Here is a 26,001-nt window from a genome sequence, read left to right on the forward strand (position 1 = left end):
CTGATTTTGTACTTTTTTTCGCGGGTATGTATTTTTTCGAAAATTGTGTATTTCAAACAAGTTCGCAGGTATTCATTTTCACAATTTTTTATTGTTAGATGTTTAAGAGCTATAGTTATTGCCATGTGTGTCAGGGGCGGATCCAGCCATTTAAAAAAAGGGGGGGGGGGTTCCAACCCAGGACAATGAGGGGGGGGGGGTTCCAACTATATATCCCCATTAAATTCATTGATCGTCCAAAAAAAAGGGGGGGTTCCAACCCCCGGAACCCTCCCCCCCTGGATCCGTTGGATTTAGATTCGTGTGTATTTATTTTCGCAACAATAAACTGACTACAAAATTCGTGAAAATAAATACACTGCAAAAATAAGTGCAATTACAATATTCCTAATGTGAATGTTTGAGTTGATGGGTCAAAAAAATAATCTTATATGACATTGTTGCATATCCTTTGTTTTCCAAAACCGTCCTTTACCCTAAATTGGACATCTCTTAGATTATTAGGAATATGTAAATCAAAATAAAAACCCTGACTTAGTTTCTTTCGTTAGCGCATCTTTCCAACAGAATCCTAATGATGTAAGAAGGAAAATACCGCAACTAAAGAATAATGGAATATATTTTGTTCATCTTATTTTGGATTTTTTAATTACTAAATTTCACATGAAATCCTTATTCACTTAGGAGCATGAACTTACCTATAAATGATTAAAAAGTGTTGTCACTTATTGAATATGACAGTTGGTTTCAATTCGTTTGATGTGTTTGAGCTTTTGATTTTGCCATTCAAAAGGACTTTCCGTTTTGAATTTTCCTTAGAGGACTGTATTATTGCTAGTTTACTTTAATTGGCAAGCTCTAAATTGCCCTAAGTGTAGTTTGAGTTGTAAACTAATTCAAAAGAGCCTACAAATGAAGTGCTATATAAACAAAATAACTTAATGAACAAAATTAATATACAAGCTTCAACCAGTCATCATTCCTCAAACCATACCTATTTTCTGATAGAGTTCTGGCATTTGAAGTTCTACCTTCTCTCTCTGTAGTAAGTGATATTCAGCTTGCTCAGCTATTGGAGGGATCTGGTTAAACTGTCGAGCAACAGAATAGGCTTCCATTATCTCTGTGGGCGACCAACGTGATGTACCCCAGTACATAGCCCAACCTTGGTTTATAACATATGTAAAAGCCCGAACAATTTCTAAAAGAAAAATTACAGCAATTAGTAGTTCATAAAGTTACAATAATCATACAGACTTTATCTTACTCACACAAAAAATAATAATAAAAAGAATTAAAAAAATATGTTTCATGCATTTCCAAAAATGGCAGGAAAAGGCTGACTCAGACTTTTTCTTCATATTAGCATTGGTATTTTTTGTGTCTCAAATCAAAATTTTGTTCATAAGTTTCAGAGCATTATATCATGGCAAAGTAGTTAGAGTGGAAACGACAAATTCAGCATGATGCAAATTTAAGTTAGAGAATGGAAACCAATTTTGGGATGTATGGACTAACAACAGATGAAAACCAGGCGGCAGGGCACAATAAAAATATTTAATTATTTAACTGATATTGCTTTTTCTTAAAAACCTGTCTTATGAATTTCCTTTTAAAATCGTATGTTAATGACACTAAAACTTCTGTTTTGTTTAAATATGAAATTTATAGGTGGCTATGGAATTTAGGTTTGCAGTATAAATCCTCCAAGTGTTCAATTATATCTACAAACAATGCACATGATGAAAATAGGTCTTTTTATCCTTTTGGTTAGATGAGCTAAGAACTGAGAGCTGTGGTTTAATAGTTAGCGCATCAGAATACTAACACAAAGGTTCCTGGTTTGTTCCCCGCTACAGGGATAAAAATTTCAGGGACTGAATTTTCGGCTCTCCCTTGATACCATTAGAGAGTATGGTCTTGATGAGAAACAATGATAGTCCATTGAAAGGGGACGATAAATGGCTGACCTATATTAAGAGAGAGCCATATCTCTTGTATGTAAAATCTTATAGATTTCTAAAAAGAGCAGGCTAATGCCACTTCAAGGCAGTTCTTGCAAGTGCGACGTGGAAAGGGATTAATATAAGTTGCAATAACTTGTTTCCCAATCCACTATAAATAAATATGATTAAATTAAACTAACTACATTTCAATTTTGGTTGTTCAACATATACATACCTTCCATTGGAGTGTGTGAGTCTGGTCGGTTAGCAAATACTATATCTACATAATCTAACTGAAGTCTTTCTAAGGAACATTTCAATCCTAAAATGTAAAATATTACAGGAATTGGATTAATTAAAGGTAAATGTATCAATACTACCACCCCATATAGTTTATAACAATGAATCATAATGTCAAATTACTGAAACAGCCATTAGAGGTATACTTTAGCAATATGAATGTAAAGTTGTGTCATCAAAATTATTTGAATTTTAATCTTTCCTGAAAACTAGAGGCTCTAGAGAGTCAGTGTCGCTCAACTGGGTATATATCAGAGGCAGATTTAGGGGGGGCCCAGGCCCCCCCTTTTTGGGAAAAAATTTGGTTGCTTATATAGGGAATCACTGAAGCGTGACTGAAGTGGGCCCCCTCTTAGGTCAGTCAGTGGGCCCCCACTTATGAAAATTCATGGATCCGCCACTGTATATATCAAACACAGGACAATATCCATGAACACTTTACGAAATTAGACTTCATGACGAAAATCTCTGATTACCCCATATGTCCTATTTTTAGCCCTGCCTGCCATCTTCAGGTTGGCAGGCAGGGTCATCAGACTCATATTAAAACTAAATACCCTAATGATGAATGTGAATGTTTGGTTAAATTTGTCTCAGAAGTTTGGTTAGTTTCAGAGGAGAAGACTTAAAAATATTACAAAAATTTGCAGATATTGTTTAAAATTGACTATAAAGGGCAATAATGATCATTTTAGTGTGAACTTCTTTGTAGAAACCACTGTGCTGAATATTACTGCTGTTTCCTGTTTATCTCTATCTATAATAATATTGGTTATTACCAAAAACTGGAAAATTTTCTCAAATAATCAATTCAGCGGCAGCTACCCAACAGGTTGTGTGATTTGTATAAAATTGATTATAACCTGATGAACATATTTAACCCAGGTCAAATTTGCTGTAAATTCTTTAGTTTCAGAGATGTCAGCCAGATATTCTCATGTACTATTTTTAGCCATGGTGAAGTTTGGCTTAATAGTCCATTTGCCAATTACTGATTTGATTCTATTATAACACACTTTTTTAAACAATTTACTTCCCTTTGTCAATCATAGACTGGTTCCATACTGGACAAGATTCCCTTTTGCCAATGAAAAGCATGATAAATTGATAGTGATGTATCGATGGTTTAACTAATTTTTCATGAAAAATAATTTCTGATGTCAAAAGTATTTAGCTAAACAACAAATTAATGTAATTAAAGGTTTAAAAACCTTATAGATTACTAACATTACGCACAGGTAAATTTGCTCTTTCTACTTGCTCTCCATTGAAAATAAAAAATAATGTCCGTCATAAGGGAGACAACCAAATTAGGGATCTCTACTTACAGTGTCAATTACGGGAATTGGCAAATAGCCTATTTGGCCCAGTAATTTAAGTGGGAGATTTTGTAATTTTGTGATGAGAAAAATTCACTTGGTCCTGTGGGCCAGGTGAGCTTAAAAAAATTAATAAATCAAATGAAATGAAATCAAATTATAAAGATGTACAGAAATACTTAAAATCAGCTGATACAATTATTAACCTAGTAGTCAGGTTTTTATCTATCTAATCAATTTAGTAATAAGTGTTTAAACAAATCATGCGACTGGGTATCTAACAACCTTGACCTCCTATTATCATATCACTTATCAAAGTACGATATATGTAGTATTATTTAAAGGAGGAAAATATATCATATATTTATATATAATGGCCTTCTCTCAATCTGTTATTAGAAGTCAAGCGCCAGCCAAATGTGGAATATGTGAAACTGACCGACCAATAAAGTGGAAGTGTTTTGACTGTAGTAAATTACTGTGTGATCATTGTAAAGAAAAGGTTCATCCAGAATTAGAAAACACCGAGAATCATCAGGTAGTAAACATCAAAGATGTGGGACAACTGACTGGTGTAGAACTGAACATCAATAAACAATATAAAACTAAACTAGATGCAGTATCTTTTTTGTCTTATTGTCATAATGATTCGTTGTGGATATGTAGTATAAAAAATAAAGTATTACAAAGGGTAAAACCTGAAGGAACCAAACTGAACATACTATCCAGCTTAAATATCGACGTATTTGGTATGGCTATTACTCAATCAAACAATCTACTTATATCTACAGATGGATCAAGACTGAAACAAATTAATAGCAATACAGGTACACTTACAGACTCAGTCTATGATGTGTCACCATTCATTCCTACAGCAGTCCATATCACTAGTGACAATAAAGTTCTAGTAGGAGGTGTTAATGGAGGAAGAGGTGGTGTAATACTAATGAATCAGAATGGAGACCACGAAAGAGTGTATGAAAATGATAAACATAAACAATCTATATTTTCTGGTCCCTGGAGTATCACCAGCACCAGTAATGGGAATATATATGTGTCGGATGGAGAAGATACTGACAGACATAGAGTAGTAGTGTTAGGACAGGATGGTGATATAGTTAATATCTATACAGGAGATACAGAGATCAACAAGGACAGACGATTCTACCCAACAGACATAGTGACAACACCTAGAGACAATGTTATTGTAGTTGATATAGATACTCACACCCTTCATATCCTGAACAATGCTGGCCTGCTGATGACATGCTATAAAACAAGTGACATAAACATAATGTTACCAGTGTCTCTTACATTCACTTCAACAGGTCAACTCTATATAGGATGTATCCAACCAAACAGCAGTACAATCAAGGAAGCCAAGATATATGAAGTGACCATATCAGGATGTTAATCAATTAAAACATTATGTACCAGTACCAGTACCAGTTTAAAATATAAATATGAATATTCATGAGGTGGATGTAGTATGTGCTGACAGAGGCAGAGAAGTGGTGTTAAGACAGGGTGGGGATATTATCAATATATATATATATATATATACAGAGGACCAAGAGATAAACAATGACATACCATTATATCCAACAGACAAAGAGTTATTTTAAAAGATAATATTTTAAAATGTGAAAAATCCGGTTATCCATAAATAATTTAATTTTGGTTGTAACGCGTCTTCTGATTGGCTGATGTTGTATTGTTTATCAGCCCATAATCATAATTTTGTCATGTCACCATGACGTCAACAACATTTTTCATGATTTACGCCGGTTATAATTAAATTTAGAATTATATTATAAGAAATGACTGTAATATTTTTTCTGTCTATTCAAAATAACATAAAAAATGTGGTGCACACTATTAATAACCTGCTACGCCAGTGTTATTCAGTGTGCACCACATTATTGATGTTATTTCTTCATAAGACAGAAAAAATATTACAGTCATTCCTTAAATAAGGTAATTCAGGTGATCTGAGAACACATTAATACACAAAGAACATTACATGGATACTTCCAAATTCTGTGGTACGAATGTATTTACTTCAAAAACTAACTTTACATAGGAGGGAGTAGACAGACAGTACAGCCAAGAAAGCGGCCAATATATATATACCAAGACCTCTTCAGGATATTAAAACAATTAAAATAATTATTGAATTTATACATAAACCACTATAATTATTAACTTGTCTTTCTTTTCATTTATGCATAAGGAATGAGCTGTCAAATTAACCTAAAAGCTGGGTTTTAGGGAAGATAGTCTTAAACTGATAAATATTTTAACCCCATGTCAGATTTGTCCTATAGATATGCTTCAGTTTCAGAGATATAAGCCAAAAACTACATTTTACCCCTATGTTCTATTTTATGCCATGTCAGCCATGTTGGTTGGCAGGCAGGGTCATCTGACACATTAAACTAGATACCTTTATGATGATTGTTGCCAAGTTTGGTTAAATTTGGCCCAGTTGTTTCAGAGGAGAAGATTTATGTAAAAGTTAACGACGACCAGGGATGGGGTAATTGAAAATGTAATGGTAATTTAAAAGTGTAATGCATTACAATTTTCCATGTAATTGAATGTAATGTGTAATTGAGCATTTTTTTTAATTACATGTAATGGTAATATAATTAATTACAATGAAAAAAGCATGTAATGCTCAATTACTTCTGAGTTACATTTCAATTACATGCACTTTGATGGTGTAAATATTTAAGAATATAAATTGTAAAATTATATTTATTTTCAAATATTGATATCACATACTTTTTTAATATATGAAGTCTGTAATTTATTGTGATATTTTTTTATCATTTATTTTGACCTATATAATTTTTTTTATGAATAGTCTTATAATTAAACAAGAGTGCACACGCTGAAATGTCTCGCCTTCTTTACTAATCATTGATATTATGTTGCTAGACCTAAATATAAAGCTTTATTACAACTGTCATATAAACTCAACATAAACCAAGAAAATGAAACATTGATCAATGAACCATGAAAATGAGGTCAAGGTCAGATGAACCATGCCAAGCAGACATGTACAGCTAACAATTCTTCAATACAACAAATATAGTTGATTTATTGCTTATAAATTAAGAAAAACAGACAAAAGCACAAACACTAAACACTTAGCAATGGACCGTGAAAATGAGGTGAAGGTCAAACTAAACCTGCGTAACAGACATATAGATCATAAAATATTTCCATACACCAAATATAGTTGACCTAATGCATAAAGTATTAGAAAAATAGACCAAAACTAAAAAACTTAACTTTGACCACTGAACCATGAAAATGAGGTCAAGGTAAGATGACACCTGTCAGCTAGACATGTACACCTTACAATCATTCCATACATCAAATATAGTAGACCTAATGCATATAGTATAAGAAAAACAGATCAAAACACAAAAACTTAACTATAACCACTGAATCATGAAAATGAGGTCAAGGTCAGATGACACCTGCCAGTTGGACATGTACACCTTACAATCCTTCCATACACCGAATATACTAGACCTATTGCTTATAGTATCTGAGATATGGACTTGACCACCAAAACTTAACTTTCTTCACTGATCCATGAAATGAGGTCGAGTCCAAGTGAAAACTGTCTGATGGGCATGAGGACCTTGCAAGGTACGCACATATCAAATATAGTTATCCAATTACTTATAATTAGAGAGAATTTTTCATTACAAAAAATCTTAACTTTTTTTTCAAGTAGTCACTGAACCATGCAAATGAGGTCAAGGACATTGGACATGTGACTGACGGAAAGTTTATAACATGAGGCATCTATATACAAAGTATGAAGCATTCAGGTCTTCTACCTCCTAAAATATAAAGCTGTTAAGAAGTGAGCTAACGCCGCCGACGCCGAAGCCGCCGTAGCAGCCGCCGGATCACTATCCATATGTCGAGCTTTCAGCAACAAAAGTTGCAGGCTCGACAAAAACTAGAGGTTCTAAAGAGCTAGTGTCGCTCACCTTGGTCTATGTGAATATTAGGTCTATGTGAATATTAAACAAAGGACACAGATGGATTCATGACAAAATTGTGTTTTGGTGATGGTGATGTGTTTGTAGATCTAACTTTACTAAACATTCTTGCTGCTTACAATTATCTCAATCTATAATGAACTTGGCCAACAGAGAAGAAATTTTTCTAAAAGATTACTAAGCTTTACGAAAAATGGTTAAATATTTACTATAAAGGGCAATAACTCCTAAAGGGGTCAACTGACCAAAATCTTATTTGTAAATCTTACTTTGCTGAACATTATTGCTGTTTACAGTTTATCTCTATCTATAATAATATTCAAAATAACCAAAAACAGCAAAATTTCCTTAAAATTACCAATTCAGGGGCAGCAACCTAACAACGGGTTGTCTGATTCATCTGAATATTTCAGGGCAGATAGATCTTGACCTGATAAACAATTTTACCAATGTCAGATTTTCTTTAAATGCTTTGGTTTTTGAGTTATAAGCCAAAAACTGCATTTTACCTCTATGTTCTATTTTTAGCCATGGCAGCCATCTTGGTTGGTTGGCCGGGTCACAGGACACATTTTTTTAAACTAGATACCCCAATGATGATTGTGGCCAAGTTTAGTTAAATTTGGCCCAGTTGTTTCAGAGGAGAAGATTTTTCTAACTGATTACTAGGATTTACGAAAAATGGTTAAAAAATGACTATAAAGGGCAATAACTCCTAAAGGGGTCAACTGACCATTTTGGTCATGTTGACTTATTTGTAAATCTTACTTTGCTGAACATTATTGCTGTTCACAGTTTATCTCTATCTATAATAATATTCAAGATAATAACCAAAAACAGCAAAATTTCCTTAAAATTACCAATTCAGGGGCAGCAACCTAACAACGGGTTATCTGATTCATCTGAAAATTTCAGGGCAGATATATCTTGACCTGATAAACAATTTTACTAATGTCAGATTTGCTTTAAATGCTTTGGTTTTTGAGTTATAAGCCCAAAACTGCATTTTACCCCTATGTTCTATTTTTAGCCATGGCGGCCATCTTGGTTGGTTGGACGGGTCACTGGACACATTTCTTAAACTAGATACCCCAATGATGATTGTGGCCAAGTTTGGTTAATTTGGCCCAATAGTTTCAGAGGAGAAGATTTTTGTAAAAGTTAACAACGACGGACGACGACGACGGATTCCAAGTGATGAGAAAAGCTCACTTGGCCCTTTGGGCCAGGTGAGCTAAAAATGTGATAATCTTTTATTAGTGTTGTTCAGTTTTTAAGAAAGATCTTTAACTAAATAGATTGGTATGTAATTTATAATCGCCTTGTTAAACACAAACAAAAAGAAATGCGTGAAACATATTACTTAGACAGTTCATTCAGAATTTAAAATCACTGCACACAAACATTTTGTCAGATAAGTATACACAAAAGGATTAAAGAAATAAAAAATTTAACAGCTGTTAAATCAAACAGCAATTAATCAGATTAAAATGTCCAGTGACAATGCCACGATTACATACATTATATATATAGTATTGTTAAAAAATATTATGAAGAAATGTAATGTTTAATTTAATTAATTACTTTAAGTTATTGTAATTTAATCAATTACATTTCAAAAACTGTGTAATGTGTAATTAGTGTAATTGATAATTTTTGCAATGTAATGTGTAATTTAATTAATCACACTCCAATGTAATTGACCCCAAGTCTGACGTGACAGACGCCAAGTGATGAGAACAGCTCACTTAGCCCTTCAAAATATGTCCTGCAAAGACCTTTTTGATAATGATTTGTTGTATTCAACTGTATCTCTGATAGTTGTATTCAACAGATCATTATAAAAAGGTCTTTGCAAGATATAGTTCATATTCATGTAAACACCTTTTTTTAGGAAAAAAAGAAAGTCAAAAGTAAATTTTGTAAAACTTTGATAGGTTTCAAGTTAAATATGTTGTAGTTCTATATTATTTGTGGTACACATTCCCTTTTCAGATAAAGGTTTAAATTGATAAATGTATTATGCTTACTAGTACCAAACTGTAAATTATTCATAAGATTACTCTTCACAAATGTTTCTTTTGCAATATCATTTTATTAATAAATGAGGTAACTAAACCTCCAAAGTTCAAACTCTGATAATTTTTGATAAAATCAGATCAAAAATAACTATTCTACACGTTCATAATAATTTTATCGAAAAGTTTGAAGCTGATCAATATATAAATATTTATGTTCAAAGTCTATTCATTTATTAGTCAAATTTTTCATCAGTCAGTAACATAAATTTACTTACATGTTACAATTCTATTCACACTTTGGAGTTTGACAACCTATGCTTAGACCCCGTAAGAAATTTTAAGAAAAGTGTACATGAACTCTTTATTTTTAAGTCGTAATGTGAATGCAATGTAATATAAATGTTAAAGTAAGAGATGTTACATATCAACATTTACAGTGCATACAATTTGTATATAATATATGTAAGGTCAATCATTTTACATTTGAAAAAAGCTTGAATTATGTTTTAAACTACAATGTAACTCAAGACAAAACACTTTGTAGAATATACATGTATCACTGGAACAGGCACACATGAGATGATGATATACCCAATGATACAAATTCACTTTAACCGAATAGAACCACTGTATACACTAACAAAGTTATCTTTTAAAAAAGAAAAAAGAAAACAAAATACATCCAAATAACTGAAGCAAATGTCAATTTTGAAATTTTGATAAAGGGAGATAACCCAAAGTAACACCAAGATGAAAAGGCAAACTACACATTTATCATAAAACAGTTTCATACAGTAAATATTACTTACTATTTGTAAGTACAATTATAAGAAGATGTCAAAATCAAATGAACATATTGTAAAAGGAATTTAATTGATTAAAGTAGGTGACCTCACCGGCAAGGATCATGATATTTTTCGTAAATCATGATATTTTTTAAGACATTTTTAAAAAATATTAAAAGTGTATGTTTCTTTATTTTTTTCTATTTCTTATTTCTATATTTCTATTTCAATCTTAATTATAAGACCGGTAAAATAGCATTTAAGAGCCATGACATAGTTTCTGCCTTTATTTAATTTGATCTGTAATATTCATTTTACGATATTGGAGATCTTGAGTTTCTTATAAACACCGTAGACACATCGGAATTGTCCAAGTCGATTTCACTGCAAGCAGCCAAAACAAGCAATCTCAGAAAAGCAACATGTATGGTACCGTATGAATGTCATTCTTAGTATACAAAAGCATACACGAATACAATTAAGAGCAACTGACTGTGGCATCAATATTTAATGTTTATGTAGCTTTTGAAATGTAAAATTAATACGTATTATTTCTATTGTATATTTGAAAAATACCTATATGGTCCAAATACTCATATGGTCCGGTCCGTTAATAACCAAACGAGTATAATACTCATATGGTCTGACCATACGCGTACGGTCGGACCATATGCGTATACTCATATGGTCATGACCATACGCGTATGGTCCAAATACTCATATGGTCCGGAACATTTACATACTATTTTGCTTCCACATGTTTGACAAATTACTATTATATAGATCAACTGTCAGAATTTAGTAATTTCTAGGCAATAAATTTTCTTTCATCTTTCATTTCAATTTCTATTTTCCCCCTTAATATAATGTGGATACATACAAAGAGAGACAACTCTTATCTTCCAAATTTTCCATGTACAATCCTTACATTATCAGACCAAAAATTATAAAGTTACTTATTTTGTCATTTAATTATTTACACAACTGATATATTGAAACTAAATTGCATCTAATAAGAATTAAGCCTCTGATATAAAAAGGATTAATGGATTTGAAATTTATTCATATAATTTTTTGTACATAAATGACAGTGCATCATAAGCCTCTAAAGGCTGGTTGGTCTTTCATCCTTTATAAAACAATCACCCACAGACTCAATTTTAATCAGTCAGACCTTCAGACACCTCATTACAAATTTTTATAGTAAACAATTCTTAAATTGCTGTTAATGCAGGGATCAATGTATTATTTATATTAAAGATAAGCAATCATAAAACATTTGGAAGATTCCTAAATTTCCACCCCAGAATTGTTAATTGAATCTGAAAATGCACCATAAATTATAGCATGATTACATGATAGTTGATACTAAATTCTAGAAACCTTTAATTTGCAGTTCTGGAGAAAATTCAACCAAAAACATTTTCAGATTCAATTAACAATTCTGAGGCAGAAATTTAGGAATCTTCTAAATGTTTTATGATTGTTTATCTTTAAAATAACTGCGTATATAAACTCACGGCGAGGACTAATGTAAGATACAGTGTAATCTGTGTTATTTGACACACTGGCCTACCAGAGAAAAAGTGATGGATTAATTAGGGTGTCAGAATATTGTTTTTTTTCCAGCTAGGATAGGTACATTTTGGGACCATGAAAATGTGTCAGTTAAAGCAGGATGTTGGAAAACTCAGATGTCAGATTATGCAGGTTACAGTAAGGAATGAGCAGAATAATTTCATAAACTTACCTTCAATAATATGTTTACGTGACAAACCCTTTTCTGTTTCTGCTCTGAAATGAAATTATAAAAAATAAAAGATTTTCTCAACTTTCAATTTCATAAGATATAGCACTTAGACAGTAGATCTGTTCTGTCCTGTGGTTGGTTTCATTAATTTTCTGTTTCTGCTCTGATATGAAACCATCAAAATTAAAGATTTTCCCACTTTTTAATTTCTTCAGATATAGCATTAAGACCACAGTTAGGTTCTGTGGTTGGTTTCATTATTTTTTCATGGGATACCATTTTTTGTGGAATTTGTAGATTAATTTGGACTTGTATGCATGCTTGGGCAAAACCATAAGATCACTGTATAGTGAAGACTTTAATCTGAGTTAGTAATAAGTTTTTAATCTATCTAGTTATCTAGATATTTTTTCATGTCCAGCTACCAAATAGTTATTCTTTAGTGTTGGATGTAGGGGCCTTGGTGGCCAAGAGTCTTAGTAGTTCTACTACTGTACTCACTAGCCAGTCAACACTGAGGTTGTGATTTCTAACCCCTCTCATGCTGGTGCACTCAAATCCAATCTTAATTTTTAATCTTAATCAGTTTTGTTTTTTATAACATCAAATATTTCATAATCGTTCTAATCTATTGGTCTTTCCTGCTTAGTTTAATTGCAAATCAGGCAAGTATTTGTAAAATACAAATATTTAGTGCATTCCCTGATTGACAATAAATTAAAATGCAAAGTGCAAAATATATAAACTTACTTTCCACCCCAGTATAGTTTTGTTGATATAATATAACTTGACCTTCTCCAGGTTTTCTTTTTCAATATTTTTCCCAACAGGATTTCTGCCCTGAAAACGCAAAAAACAAATATTAGAAGGATTAGAATAATTGTGATAATTTTTGTCAAGCATACCAGAAGTGAGACACAGCAATCCACTATAAGATGGTTGGCAACTGCATGGGCTGGGTCATCATATAGATAGAGAGCAAAAATATATTTAATTGTCATGTAAATCAATGGTTTTATGATGTTCACATACAAAAACAAAATTAATTTGATATTTACAACCACTACTATTGTATGACAGTAATGTACAGTTTGTTTGTTTTACTGTCGAAACATTAATTTTTGTGGAGTTAAAATTTCATTGTTTTGTCTCTGTATAAGATTTCATATGGATTTAATTTTGTGGTTTCCAGTAAATGGAAGTGATATTATAATGTAGGTTCAATTTTTGTGAGGGTTTTAATTGTGTGCATATTTCCTTTCCATGATATAAACAAAATAAAATCCTCAACGAAATTTCTGTTTTTACAATACCGGTATATCTTTTTCTGTAATTACGGTTTTACTTACTTTCCGGCTGCATACACCTCAGCTGTGTCAAAGAAATTGATTCCACTTTCATAGGCCAAGGTCAAAATCTCTTCAGCCATCTGAAATTCAAAACTTACTTAAGTAAATACTCATTTAAATTCTATTTCTTTGTAGTTGGCAAAGTTAAATATAATATCAGAAAAGACATGTTACAAAATAAAAATAAACAAAGATGAGTAGAGATTTTGATTTTCAAATATATGCATTATAACCATAATCACAATGTTTAAGTGATGCAAGAGCACTAACTCTAAAATAGAAATGATAACCATTTTTCACAAATTCAGTAGTCCTAAACTAGTAGAAATTCTGTAATAAAAGTTTCTGCTAAAATCTGAAAATTATGAAATAGATGCCTTCTTTCTCTTTATCTGTAGAACCTATTGTCAGCCTTTATTATATCACCTCTTTAATTATCAATAATAAAGGCTAACAATATGTTCTGCAAATTTAATTGTTTTAACCTTGAAGTTGATTCCCCTTTGTTCTGTACCCTGTAAAAACATGGAAATATTCATATGGCTCAATATAAGTACTAACCTCATCTGTAATCTGACCTCCAAAGGTCACCCATGTTCCTGAAACAAAAATATAAAGAGGTAAATAAAATGCAGCCGAATAAACATGCAAGTTTAGTGATGATTTTTATTGAGAGTGGTAAGAGGTTATTTTTCCTGCAACATGTTTTGTCATCTTTATTTTTATTTATCAAAAAGGTTCGCTATTTACCGTGTTTTGTGAAATCGGTAAAATGATCAACATGAAGAAATTTATAATTGTTCCTTCAATGTGAAATGGCTACTTTATTTTGTGTTCTTCCATGTAGATACCCCTCTTGACGCCCCTCTGTATTTATTTAGGAATTTTATACTGTACAGTAAACTTTAGAGTTCCATTAGTTGAGTGGTGAAAAAAATAAAATAGTTTAACAATGAATGATGTATAATATTCTCTAACCGCAGACTCAGTGAATCAAAATATTGTTGACCAATGTTGATATTAATACAAAAGAATAAACATGAAACTGATTAGTTGTTGGTGTTAAATACCACTCTCAGCTCAATGGCTATGTTCCGGACCATATGAGTATTTGGACCATACGCGTATGGTCATGACCATATGGGTATATACTCATATGGTCCGACCATACGCGTATGGTCCGACTGTACGCGTATGGTCGGGGTAATAAACACTCTGTTACAGTTTACTTTTAATACCTCTAAACTCGTCATACAATATGACCGTTCATTAAAAAGACGCTATCATATAAGTAATTTTATTAATTTATATTATGATAACCAGATTAGTAAATTTTATATATAAAAATTAAAAGTTTCACATAGTTAATTTTACTTACTTGTCAAAACAATAATAAACACATTTTATACCGATGGTCATTACCGATTTGTTAACATTTACGAGTGAATGGTGACTTAAAAAAAAAAATTAAAAAAAATCTTAATGAACTGTTACACAAGAAGTCGATGGAAAGAAACATAGTTTACATAGTTGTCTTGTGAATATGGTGTTTTGCGATCATGTTACGATATTTTAGATCTAGAGCTCATTAAAAACACCGTAGAAATATGAAAAGGATCATGCACAACCAAGACTTGTAAACGCCAAAAAAATATGAGACCATGTGAAAGTAAATATCACCCAAGCCTACATGCAAGAATGTAATTAGCGATAAAAACTGTTGCATCAAAATTAATTTTTTTTTACGAAGTATTTGAATTAAAAAAATAATACATAGTCATGTAACCATCATTGGTTTTTTTCAGATAAAGTTTATGTACTTTTGAAACTTTTATCATGTAATTTAAAAAAAAATACTTATACGGTCCAAATACTCATATGGTCCGGCCCGTTAATAACCAATCGAGTATTATACTCATATGGTCGAACCATACGCGTATGGTCGGACCATATGAGTATACGCATATGGTCATGACCATACGCATATGGTCCAAATACTCATATGGTCCAGAACAGCTATATTATGTCAACCAGCTACCATTGGAGAAAGAAGCCTGGATACCCAGAGAACCATCAACATTTGGCATTTAACTAGCAATTCTTGTCAATAAAGGTCATATTCAAATGCATCTGCCTCTGTTGGCAGGCTAGATCACTTGGCCCTATCTGACATTCGATTTCCCTATCTGATAAAAGATAAAGCAGAACAAAAGTGCAATCTTAGCAGCTTGTTATAGCAAAAAAAAAAAAAAAACAAACTGAGCACCTTTGGTTCTAAAAGATTCTGCAGTACATTGATAGACATCAATAGATTTCAGATAAAACAGATAGTATAGTGCTTGTAGCTAATCTATCATACTCTGCCTGTCTTTAATGAGATAATCAACTTTCAGTTGTACAGTAAATAACAATGATAATTAAAACCCTTAAATAATACAGGTTAGAGTTCAAGACAAAATACAGCTGTAAAAACAAGAACATCAAATGCAGGGATGGATACAGCCATTTTCAATAAGGGGGGTTGTTGTCTCCCAAACCAGGTTAAAGGGGATATTTATGTCCCCATTAAAATGCATTGATGGTCCAAAAACAAAGGGAGTTTTCCAACCCCAGATTCCCCCTCTGGGTTCTTCCACTGAATTGACTGCTTGTGTCTTCTTTAAGATTAACTTAGAAAAAGATTTACACAGAATATATGACTAACAGATATACAATATTAATAAGCAATGAAATATGAAATAGGTTAAACATAAACTTAAAAAAAACAGTAACATGATTCCAAAAATTCCCCTTCTATTTCTGGCGTCAAGTTGTTGATTTGAACTATAAATAGTTGATTTTGATTGAAAGTAATAGATGAAAGCCAACATTATCAGTTTATTAACCACAGAGAGGCAGATAAAACAATTATTAATAGATCAAAACTGGCAGCAGACCGTAATCTGACCTGTATTATGTTTGGCTACTCTTCATTTTTAGAATGAGGTCAAGGACTCAAAGACAATTTGTTTGTAAATAAAGATCCTTAATCATAAAGTAAAACAAAAAAATATTTCATAATGGGCATATGGTTTTGAATGGTTTTACACTAGTAATTTTGGGGCCCTTTATAGCTTGTTGTTCGGTGTGAGCCAAGGCTCCGTGTTGAAGGTCGTACTTTAACCTATAATGGTTTACTTTTTAAATAGTTATTTGGAGGGAGAGTTGTCTCATTGGCACTCACACCACATCTTCCTATATCTATATATTAATATTTGAGTTTAACTCTTAAATTTACATAAACAAAAATTGATAACCTAAGCTTGGTTAATTTTGTTAATTAATTTCTGTGTCATTTGATCTCTTGTGGAGAGTTGTCTTTAATTATTGGCAATTCTACCACATCTTCTTTTTTTATATTCAGACAAATTTTACAACACCTAATAACATCAACAAACTTTTCATGAAACATAAAGAGAAACAGAGAAAACCACTGGCATGATTCCTGACTAAAGGCAGGTACATAAACTTTCTTAAAATGAACAATTACCAGACTTTGGAACACTTTAAACAGTGTAACTACATGAGCACAATGTTTTAATTAATTAGACTATAACTTGAAACTTAACTGACAAAACACCATTGAAAAAGATCTAATTTAAAGAACTATAAATAAAACATGTAACCAATATTTTTCAGACAATCCTGTACTTTTAATTCTATTTTACACTGTGTGTGAGGTAACTTCACATAGATATTTAATAGTTTAATCATTTCTGACTGTGATCAAACATAAAGCCTCTAAACTTTAACTATAATCTCTAAACCTCACATGTGTAACTAAAAGCCTAATGTTGTTTTAAGTTAGCTGCTAATAGCAATTAGAAAATGCTTTATGTAATGAAGGAAGGGTAATGAATTCATCCTCCTAGACTTATCCCATATCTTATTCAAATAAATTTCAAGAATCTATAAAGAATACTTAGATACAGAAAGATGTGACATGAGTGCCAATGAGACAACTCTCCATCAACATGATCAAAGTCAAAATTATTAAAAGTAAACCAAGGTTCTGTTTTGAAGTGCTAACATTATGATATCAAAACTAAAAGTGATCAAAAAGATTTGCAGAATCAGTTTTACTCATAGGTGTAGAATGATGAAGATTTGTCTCATTGGCAATCATAGCACATCTTCTAACTTTTATAAAGTTCTTATTTCATATATCAAAATTTTTGAGCTGATTTCCCCCTAATAAAACTGCTAGAGTACGCATCTTGAGACACTCAATTAAACTGTTGATTATTTATAATGACATTAACAGAGAAAATCATCATTATCTGTGTGATATGTTAATAGTTAAGCTGTGAAAAATGAATAAAAGGAAGATTACATTGCAACTGAAGAACATAAAATAACTACTTAATAGAGGTTGTAAAATTTCTACAAAACTGTAATCTGAAATCATTCTTCAATCTACTGAAGATGTCATAACAGAATATAAATATAAATGTTGGGAAATATCCAAATTGTTTCTGTTTTATATCTGTTGAAATTCAAAGCAAGAAAACATAATAACAAAATATTTCAAAGAAACAATTGAGAAAATGAATGGAATTTGATCAATTTCCTACGTACTGTAAGCCAATGTCTCATCTGACCAAATATGAAATCATATTGTTTTTTTAGTTTCTAGGAACGTGAGAAGATATTTTTCTTACTTCATTCAAAATTTTGATGAATTAAAAGTACACTTGTATTTACAAACAAGAAGTTTGTTTATAAAATCGAAATTAAAATCTTTTATTCAACATTTTGAAGAATTCAAAGTACTTGTATCGGCAAACAAGAAGTTCATTCATAAATTTGAAATCAAAATCTTTATCTAACATTTTGATGAATAATCAAAGTGCATGTATTAGCAAACAATGCAAACAGTTAATTCAGAAAATCGAAATTAAAATCTCATGTATTAATGACAAGAACTTAAATAATAATGACAGATGGAAAGTCCACATTATATATTTACACAAGTCATAGGCGGATCCAAGGGGGGGAGGCCTTTTGTGGGAAAAATTTGGTTGATTATATAGGGAATCACTGAAGCATGACTGGAAAAACATAGCCTGTATCATGCCAACAACTGGTTTTAGAAATAATGTGATTATTTCCGATGCAAAGACCCTATGAGTGAATCAATATTAATATCAAAATATGCAATCCTTAATGACCTGACAAATGTATCAAAACTATATCCCTTCTGCATAAGTCTGTTTAAAGGTTTGGTTAACTTTTGAGGCAAATGCTGACATTTTTGTACTTTGTAAAAAATGTTACCACAAAATATTGGAGGTGAAATACCTGAACGTACAAGATCAGTGTTCTAGGATTTTTTTGGCACCTTGACTTACCACGGGTAAGATCAATAAAAAAATTACTTACCCACATCTAAAAGTTAAATCCGCCAACCAATGCGGACGGCGCAAAGCATTATGGCCGGGGGTCTGGGGTAAATGATGCAAAATCCTGCATTCTAGCCATTTCCTGGCACCTTTTTCATGCTTCAGAAAGTACCCTTTTTTGTGATGTCAAATGATGTTTTGTATGAAGCAATGATGACTAAAGTGTATTGAAAAGTATTTGAAATATATGGCTTAATTGTAACTATATACCTATACCACCAGAAAAGTACATTGAACTATAACAGTACTTCACTGACTTTCATACCAATAATCCACTGTAAAAAAAATAAGGGACTTACAACTCTTTTTAAAAATCAGACATGCTCTTTATAAAATACTGAATATTTTTCAGGCTGATTCACTGAACATTAATGATTAAGGATAAGTCATTTGTTGCACATAGATTTTAAATTTAAAAACTTTTATGACATGCTTTAAATTATATGTTGTGAAGTTTGTCTGAACAAAGCTGGATTCGGATACGATTGAATTTTGTACAAAATTTAAAAAAAACGATTTCTTACTAAATTTGACAAATATGTTATAGTTATTACTATGTCATTTATCAAGAGCTATAATAAATGCAACTGTAAGTTTATTTTCCTCCGATGACAAGAAAAAAAAAACCGTTTATGTCCCGATTTAAGCACCAGTTATCAATCCGGATTTTCCGATTTTACCGACACCGTGACCGACTTTTAGAATGATAGAAGAATGTGGTCTCTTTTGCGCTTGATTACACCTAGTAAACGAGTGCTTGAATAAAAGCGCCGATAGACATCGACAAAATCTTCGATCTTTTATCAAAGTTTTTTCTCGTGATTTAATAAAAATAAAATATGGGATAAACACACACATAATCTACCTTTTAATCGTAGATATGGGAAAATTGAAGAGGACCGGGAAATTTCAAGAGTTTTTCGGCTTCCCCTAACTTGAAAATTGACTTACCACCGGGTGACAAAGGCTAAAAAATGACTTACCCGTTGTCCTAATCCACTTACCCCGGGTAACGGGTAATGGGAATCCTAGAACACTGAAGATGTTAGAACTTACCTAAGCCTACACAAGATACTCGCAGGCCAGACTTCCCAAGATACCTGAAATGAAATAAAATTATCATTGTTCAAAATAATAATTTCTCACAGGATACCAAATGTTTGTGATTTTTATAGGTGGTGTAAATCACATGTGATAAAGAATCTATGTCAGTTATTTTAAAAAAGTGTTATTCTAGTTGGTATAATGTGCAAATAGTTATCAAAGGTACCAGGATTATAATTTAGTACACCAGACGCACATTTTGTCTACATAAGACTCATCAGTGAGGCTCAGATCAAAATAGTTATAAAGCCAAACAAGTACAAAGTTGAAGAGCATTGAAGATCCAAAATTCCAAAAAGTTGTGCGAAATACGGCCAAACACCTTTTTAGAACTCAGCCTTATAAGTGCAATTATCTGGTTAGAAGATGATTGATTGATTGATTGTTGGTTGCTTAATGTCCAGTGGCATATATCTCATGCATATTCAGGACAAGAACAAGTTAAACAAAATATACAATAGGTAGGTCTTGTAATCTGGTTAGAAGAAGGTTTATATATAATGACTTTATAGAATTCAGCCTCTGTTTGCAATTCAATGTTAAAATACAATGATGCCAACATTTATTAATGGATAGACATTAAAATCAATAATAGAGAAAGCATACCAAATGACATTGTAAAAAGCAAAAACTGAGCAGGTTCTAGAATTCATTCCTCAGTTATATATAACCATCAACACATGTAGGTTACATGGATGAAATTAACATCAAAGCTGTCAAAACATGCCAATCATTGTAGAGAAACAGACACCTAGAGATATACATTGTAATTACAACACACTTAGGTATTGTTTAAGCTATCTGACTCTCTACTGTCTACTTTGTTATTGTTAAACTGATTCTACTCAAAGATTTCAAGTAAAGTCAACTTCAACTTTCTTTGAAATTATATAATTTGCATAAAATCTAAGTAAATTTCTCTTTGCTCTTTCTAAGAAAGCAAAACCATTTCCCATGCAGAAGAGATTGCTTTTTGAAATATCACTTTTTACTAAGAATTGGCTTATAAAAATATGTACCTCAGTTAAAAGCAGCTGCTTCAATTTGGTATTTCCTTCCAAATGGAGGTACAATATATATATACATTGGATTTTACTAACCTGTAATTTACCAGGGAATTGGTACTCATTTTAGTAGACATCTGAAATTAAAAAAAAAAATGATATTAAGGCCACAATTAAAAATATTTTGGTTTGCCCAAACCCTACCCAAAGATTGAGACAGTTGGTAGGTAGGTAGGTAGGCATTTTCTTTTCTTTTTTTTCAAAGAGAGAAATTGAAGTACCGGGTGTTTATTAGTCTTCATGCCTATCTGATAAAAAAAAACTTCTTCAAATCAGGACAATAAAAGAATTTAAGTAGGCAGCTTTTTTCTGGGTAGGTAGCGTTTGGGCAAACAAACCTATTCTTTTTTATGGCCTAAAATTTAAATAATTACATTGCATGTATGTTTTATTAAAATCTGTACTTTTGATAAGCTGAAATCAATTACCAGGCATTCTTAAATCGGACAGTATTTTCTCAATAAGATTCGACATGCTTCTCATTACAACTGCACAACAATACATAGGAAAATAAAGGATAAATTTGCTAAAGCTCATAACTTTAAGATTGTAGTATAAAAATTGTTGACATAGCATTGAATGCTTCTTTTGTAATTTTACAGGATTGTAAATTGCACTCTCTATAATGGTAACACTTATCATGATTGAAATTTAAAAATGCAGTATAACTGTAAGTAAGGACCAACAGCTGAATAATTCTTAAAGCAGGCAGAAGTTAGAATTAATATCTCCTTACTCTCCCCACCCCCACTCAACCCCATTCTTAAAATATGGCAAAAAAATTACAGATGCATGTTATCAATTTCAAAGGACACCTAACCCTACTGGCCCTAATACATTTTAATGCTCAGTGAACCATGGAAAGTGTAGACTTATTGCAGCACATACATTGTACCAGTAAACCTAATCCACCTATAGTATTGTGAGAGGGCATAAAAATGGAAAAACTGGAGAATCCAAGGAGCCTGTTCCACTCACCATTTTTTTGTTTACAATTGATGCATGAAATAATGCAATCATTATACTTTTGCTTTAGTTTCAGAGATATAAGCCAAAACTGCATTTTAACCCTATGTTCAATTTTTAGCCATGTTGGCCATGTTGATTAGTAGGCTGGGTACATTTTTTTTAACTAAATACCCTAATGACAATTGTGGCCAAGATTGGTTAGATATGTCTCAATAATTTCAGAGAAGAATTTTCTGTAAAAGATTACAAACAAGAATGTGTCCCAAGTACACAGATGCCCAATCCGCACTATCATTTTCTATGTTCAGTGGACCGTGAAAATGGGATAAAATCTCTAATTTGGCATTAAAATTAGACAGATCATATCATAGGGAACATGTTTACTAAGTTTGAAGTTGATTGGACTTCAACTTCATCAAAAACTACCTTGACCAAAAACTTTAACCAAAACTTTAACCTGAAACGGGACAGACGGACGAATGAACGGACGAACAGATAGTCAGACGAACGGATGCACAGACCAGAAAACATAATGCCCATAAATGGAGCATTAAAATTATTAAAAATTTGTCTATAAAGGGACGATGGACACCAAGTGATGAGAAAAGCTCCCTTGGCATTTTGGGCCAGATGAGTGAAAAAAAAAGAGTGATGTCCAACTTTAGTCAAGAAACAATAAAAGCTGTATCAAACATCTGGTTGTATTGAAGTCATTATTAATCAAACAAAGATTTACTCACCAAAATAAGTTTTCAGGAAATTCCTAACTCAGCATTTTATGATTGATATATCTTTCGCTTCTAATTGAACCTTCAATGTGTGGTTTGCTATGATGTTAATGTCTCTTGTACAAAATTGAATACAATCAATTATGAATGGCTGATCTTGTTTTAATCTAGAAAATACAAAGAAATCAATAATATATTAACATTGGTGTGACCGTAGATGGTATTACATCTATGGTGTGATGTATTATCATTGGTGTGATCATAGATGGTATAACATCTATGATGCAATATATTTGTCAACAGAACCTCACCTCTAATTACTTTCCTGATAGATCAACATATTAACGATCTTTGAGGTGATAATTGCCAAGTCTTAATCATTAAATCTTTCAAGACAGATTTCCTGCACAATCCATCAGTAGAATGAAGCTATATTCTCTATGAATAAAATGATATGCTTCAGTATATGTCAATGTGAACAGCAATCCATGAATACCAAAACCAAAAATATCTGTATTTTTCATTTACTCTATTAAACTATGGATGATACTAGCATTTTTTATTTAATATTTGCTGGGCAATTCCAATATAACCTAATTTGTTTGAAAAATGGATGGAAAAAAGACAGAAAAGAAGTTTGAAATAGAGTCTTTACTCCTAAAGGGAGGGGTATTATTATAAATATCACATATGAAAAATTTAGGCAAAACCCAGAAAAGAGAAATTTACCAGTATAGATAATAAAATAAGAGTACGTGGATGTGGTAAACCTATAAATAAACCTTATAAAGTCTACCCACAAATCAGTTTAATGTAAATTCTAAACACGATAACTATTGCATATATAGACAAGTCAATAATAAAAATTAAAGGTTAAAGGTTACTGGTTTCGATTCACGTTCGGGATGAAAATTTCAGGAACTCAATTTTCGGTTCTCCCTTGACACCATTTGCGAGTATGGTCTTAAGGAAACGATGATAGTCCGTCGGAAGAGGACGATAAATGGCTGACCCGTGTTAAGAGAGAGCCATATCTCTTGCACGTTAAAGACACCCTTGTAGATTTCGAAAAAGAGTAGGCTAATGCCGCTACAAGGCAGCACTCGCACCCGCAAAGTGGAAAGGGATTAATATAAGTTGCAAAAACTTGTTTCCCAATCCACTATAAATAAATATGTTTAAACTAATAATAAAAATAAATTACATGTCTCTATTATGCTAGAAAATAAAAAAATATCCTACCTGTTAAAACATTATTGATGAACATGTAGCAGCACTGAGAATTACCTCCTCCTGATGATGTGCCAAATGTTTGATTGAAATGATGTCAGAAACACCATGTCAACAGAGCAATTAGCTGATAATATCATCTCTTTTTATTGTCAAATTAATATCTTACTGCTAATAATTAGAGGGAATGCAACTGGCCTAACATGATTTCTTTGTACTTAGAGAAGTAAATTGGCTCAGATCTGGTTCGTTAATGCATTTGGTAATAACCTGCATTTACCACATGTATGTTGAAATTGATTGTGATTGCTACTGAGAATGAGATATCTAGCTTGAAGAATAGTTTCTTCAAAAGTTTTGAAATGCATTTTCACATACCTATTCTTAAATTTTTATTCACACCTTTGGATTATTTTTAAGGTTCTGAGATTTTATTTAGTGTTATATGGCTGTGGTAGAAGAGAGGTATTAAAACTCTTTCAATTTAAATGGCAATTATACTATTGCAGTGAAACCTGTGTTAAGAGACCACTTAAGGGAGAGAAAAAAGGGGTCTCTTAAGACAGGTGATCTTTTAATACAGGTTCAGTTTATATGAAATGTACTTTAACACAGGATTTTGCTTGATACAGGTAATGTCTCTTAAGCAGATTTGACTGTACATTCAAAGTCAATTAATCATGACTGAAGGTGCATGGCCAATTGAATTCCATGGAAATGAGATATATGCCAATACATCTGAATACATGTACTAAATGTTTCCCTTTAACTAACCATATCACAAACTTTGACATGTTGACTAAGTAAGAGTTCCAAAATTATAACAACTGTGGGAGAGAGCCATTTAGTATTAATGGAAATGATATTTTCTATTGCTATATTATAATTATACCAAATAGACTAACCATTATTTATTTATCTTAAACTGACCTAGTCACACTAAACATATTGGCATTCTAAATTTCCTTGAATTAAATACCAGTATTCAGTGGCAGATCAAGGGTGTGTGAGTGTTACAGGGGTTGGGAACTTCCATTTTTAAACACTATAAAAGTATAGAGCAGGGCATAAATGATTGATTTCTCAAATACTATCCTGAATTGAATATCAATTAACAGCACTTGAAGACTCACGAAAAAAGAATATTTTACAGTAGAAATTCTCATTGCTATAAGTCATGTTTGTAAGTGCACCAACTGTTTAGTTTAACCTATATCTCTATATCAACATATAGTATTGCGAAGTAATCATAACATATATCTCTAGATCAACAAATAATTATAGAAAGTAAACATCTTGATATAAATAAATATGCACTTACCTATTTTTAGAATAAATTTCCAACAAATCTAATTATTGTTTGTCCGGTACAATATCTTTAATCAGCCAATGAAGCGATCTTCAGCATATGGTATCTTTATATCTCTCTCTATCCTTTAATCAATGAAAAACAGAAACATATGTAATCGTATATATCATAATATTACAATCACTCGGATATACAGTAAATGACATAGAATATACTCCACATCCAAACAGACAAAATAAACATATTACAAAAATTGATTTTGTATATATCCTTTTGTGAAGCAGAAGACTCTAAAATTATTATACCATTAGTTTAAAATGTCAACTATATTCAGAGAAAACGATAGATTGATTTTCCTTCAGTACAATCAAGCACTGAATCAGGCTGGCAAGAATATAATGTATTGATTTAATATTGTACCATTTGTACAAGCTCTTGATTAACAATAGGTAAAATGACAGCAAACATAAACAATTTGGAGGAAGCCTTTGATTAGCCATTGATTATCAAATTAAATATACCTCCTTATAAATATAGCTACAATTATTGGGATAATATTGATGTCATATCTGTATAAGGAAAGATGGAAATACATAAATTAAATTAAAAACTTATCTGAGAATCTAACAATTTGCAACACATTCTTATAATATATAAT

At 31.8% G+C, this 26,001-nt stretch overlaps 1 protein-coding gene across 7 annotated transcripts in view; it reads right to left on the reverse strand.

Moving 5' to 3' along the window:
• Positions 1-25,385, reverse strand: part of LOC143057688 (voltage-gated potassium channel subunit beta-2-like) — a 68,489-nt gene extending 43,104 nt beyond the window's left edge. For 4 of the 7 annotated variants that reach the window (XM_076231049.1, XM_076231045.1, XM_076231050.1 and 1 more), the window contains exons 1-10: positions 25,356-25,385; positions 22,817-22,971; positions 21,144-21,184; positions 19,996-20,039; positions 14,060-14,097; positions 13,499-13,578; positions 12,900-12,989; positions 12,150-12,193; positions 2,182-2,268; positions 995-1,201 (exon numbers count right to left, since the gene is read on the reverse strand). In XM_076231049.1, coding sequence (XP_076087164.1) covers positions 995-1,201; positions 2,182-2,268; positions 12,150-12,193; positions 12,900-12,989; positions 13,499-13,578; positions 14,060-14,097; positions 19,996-20,039; positions 21,144-21,184 — 631 coding nt within the window. In that variant the 5' untranslated portion in view covers positions 22,817-22,971; positions 25,356-25,385. The remainder of the gene's footprint in view (positions 1-994; positions 1,202-2,181; positions 2,269-12,149; positions 12,194-12,899; positions 12,990-13,498; positions 13,579-14,059; positions 14,098-19,995; positions 20,040-21,143; positions 21,185-22,816; positions 22,972-25,355) is intronic. The other 3 variants (XR_012972792.1, XM_076231047.1, XM_076231044.1) reach the window with 1 other exon arrangement.
• Positions 25,386-26,001: the final 616 nt, after the last annotated feature.

This window comes from Mytilus galloprovincialis, chromosome 13 (assembly GCF_965363235.1).
Source record: "Mytilus galloprovincialis chromosome 13, xbMytGall1.hap1.1, whole genome shotgun sequence".
NCBI lineage: Eukaryota > Metazoa > Mollusca > Bivalvia > Mytilida > Mytilidae > Mytilus > Mytilus galloprovincialis.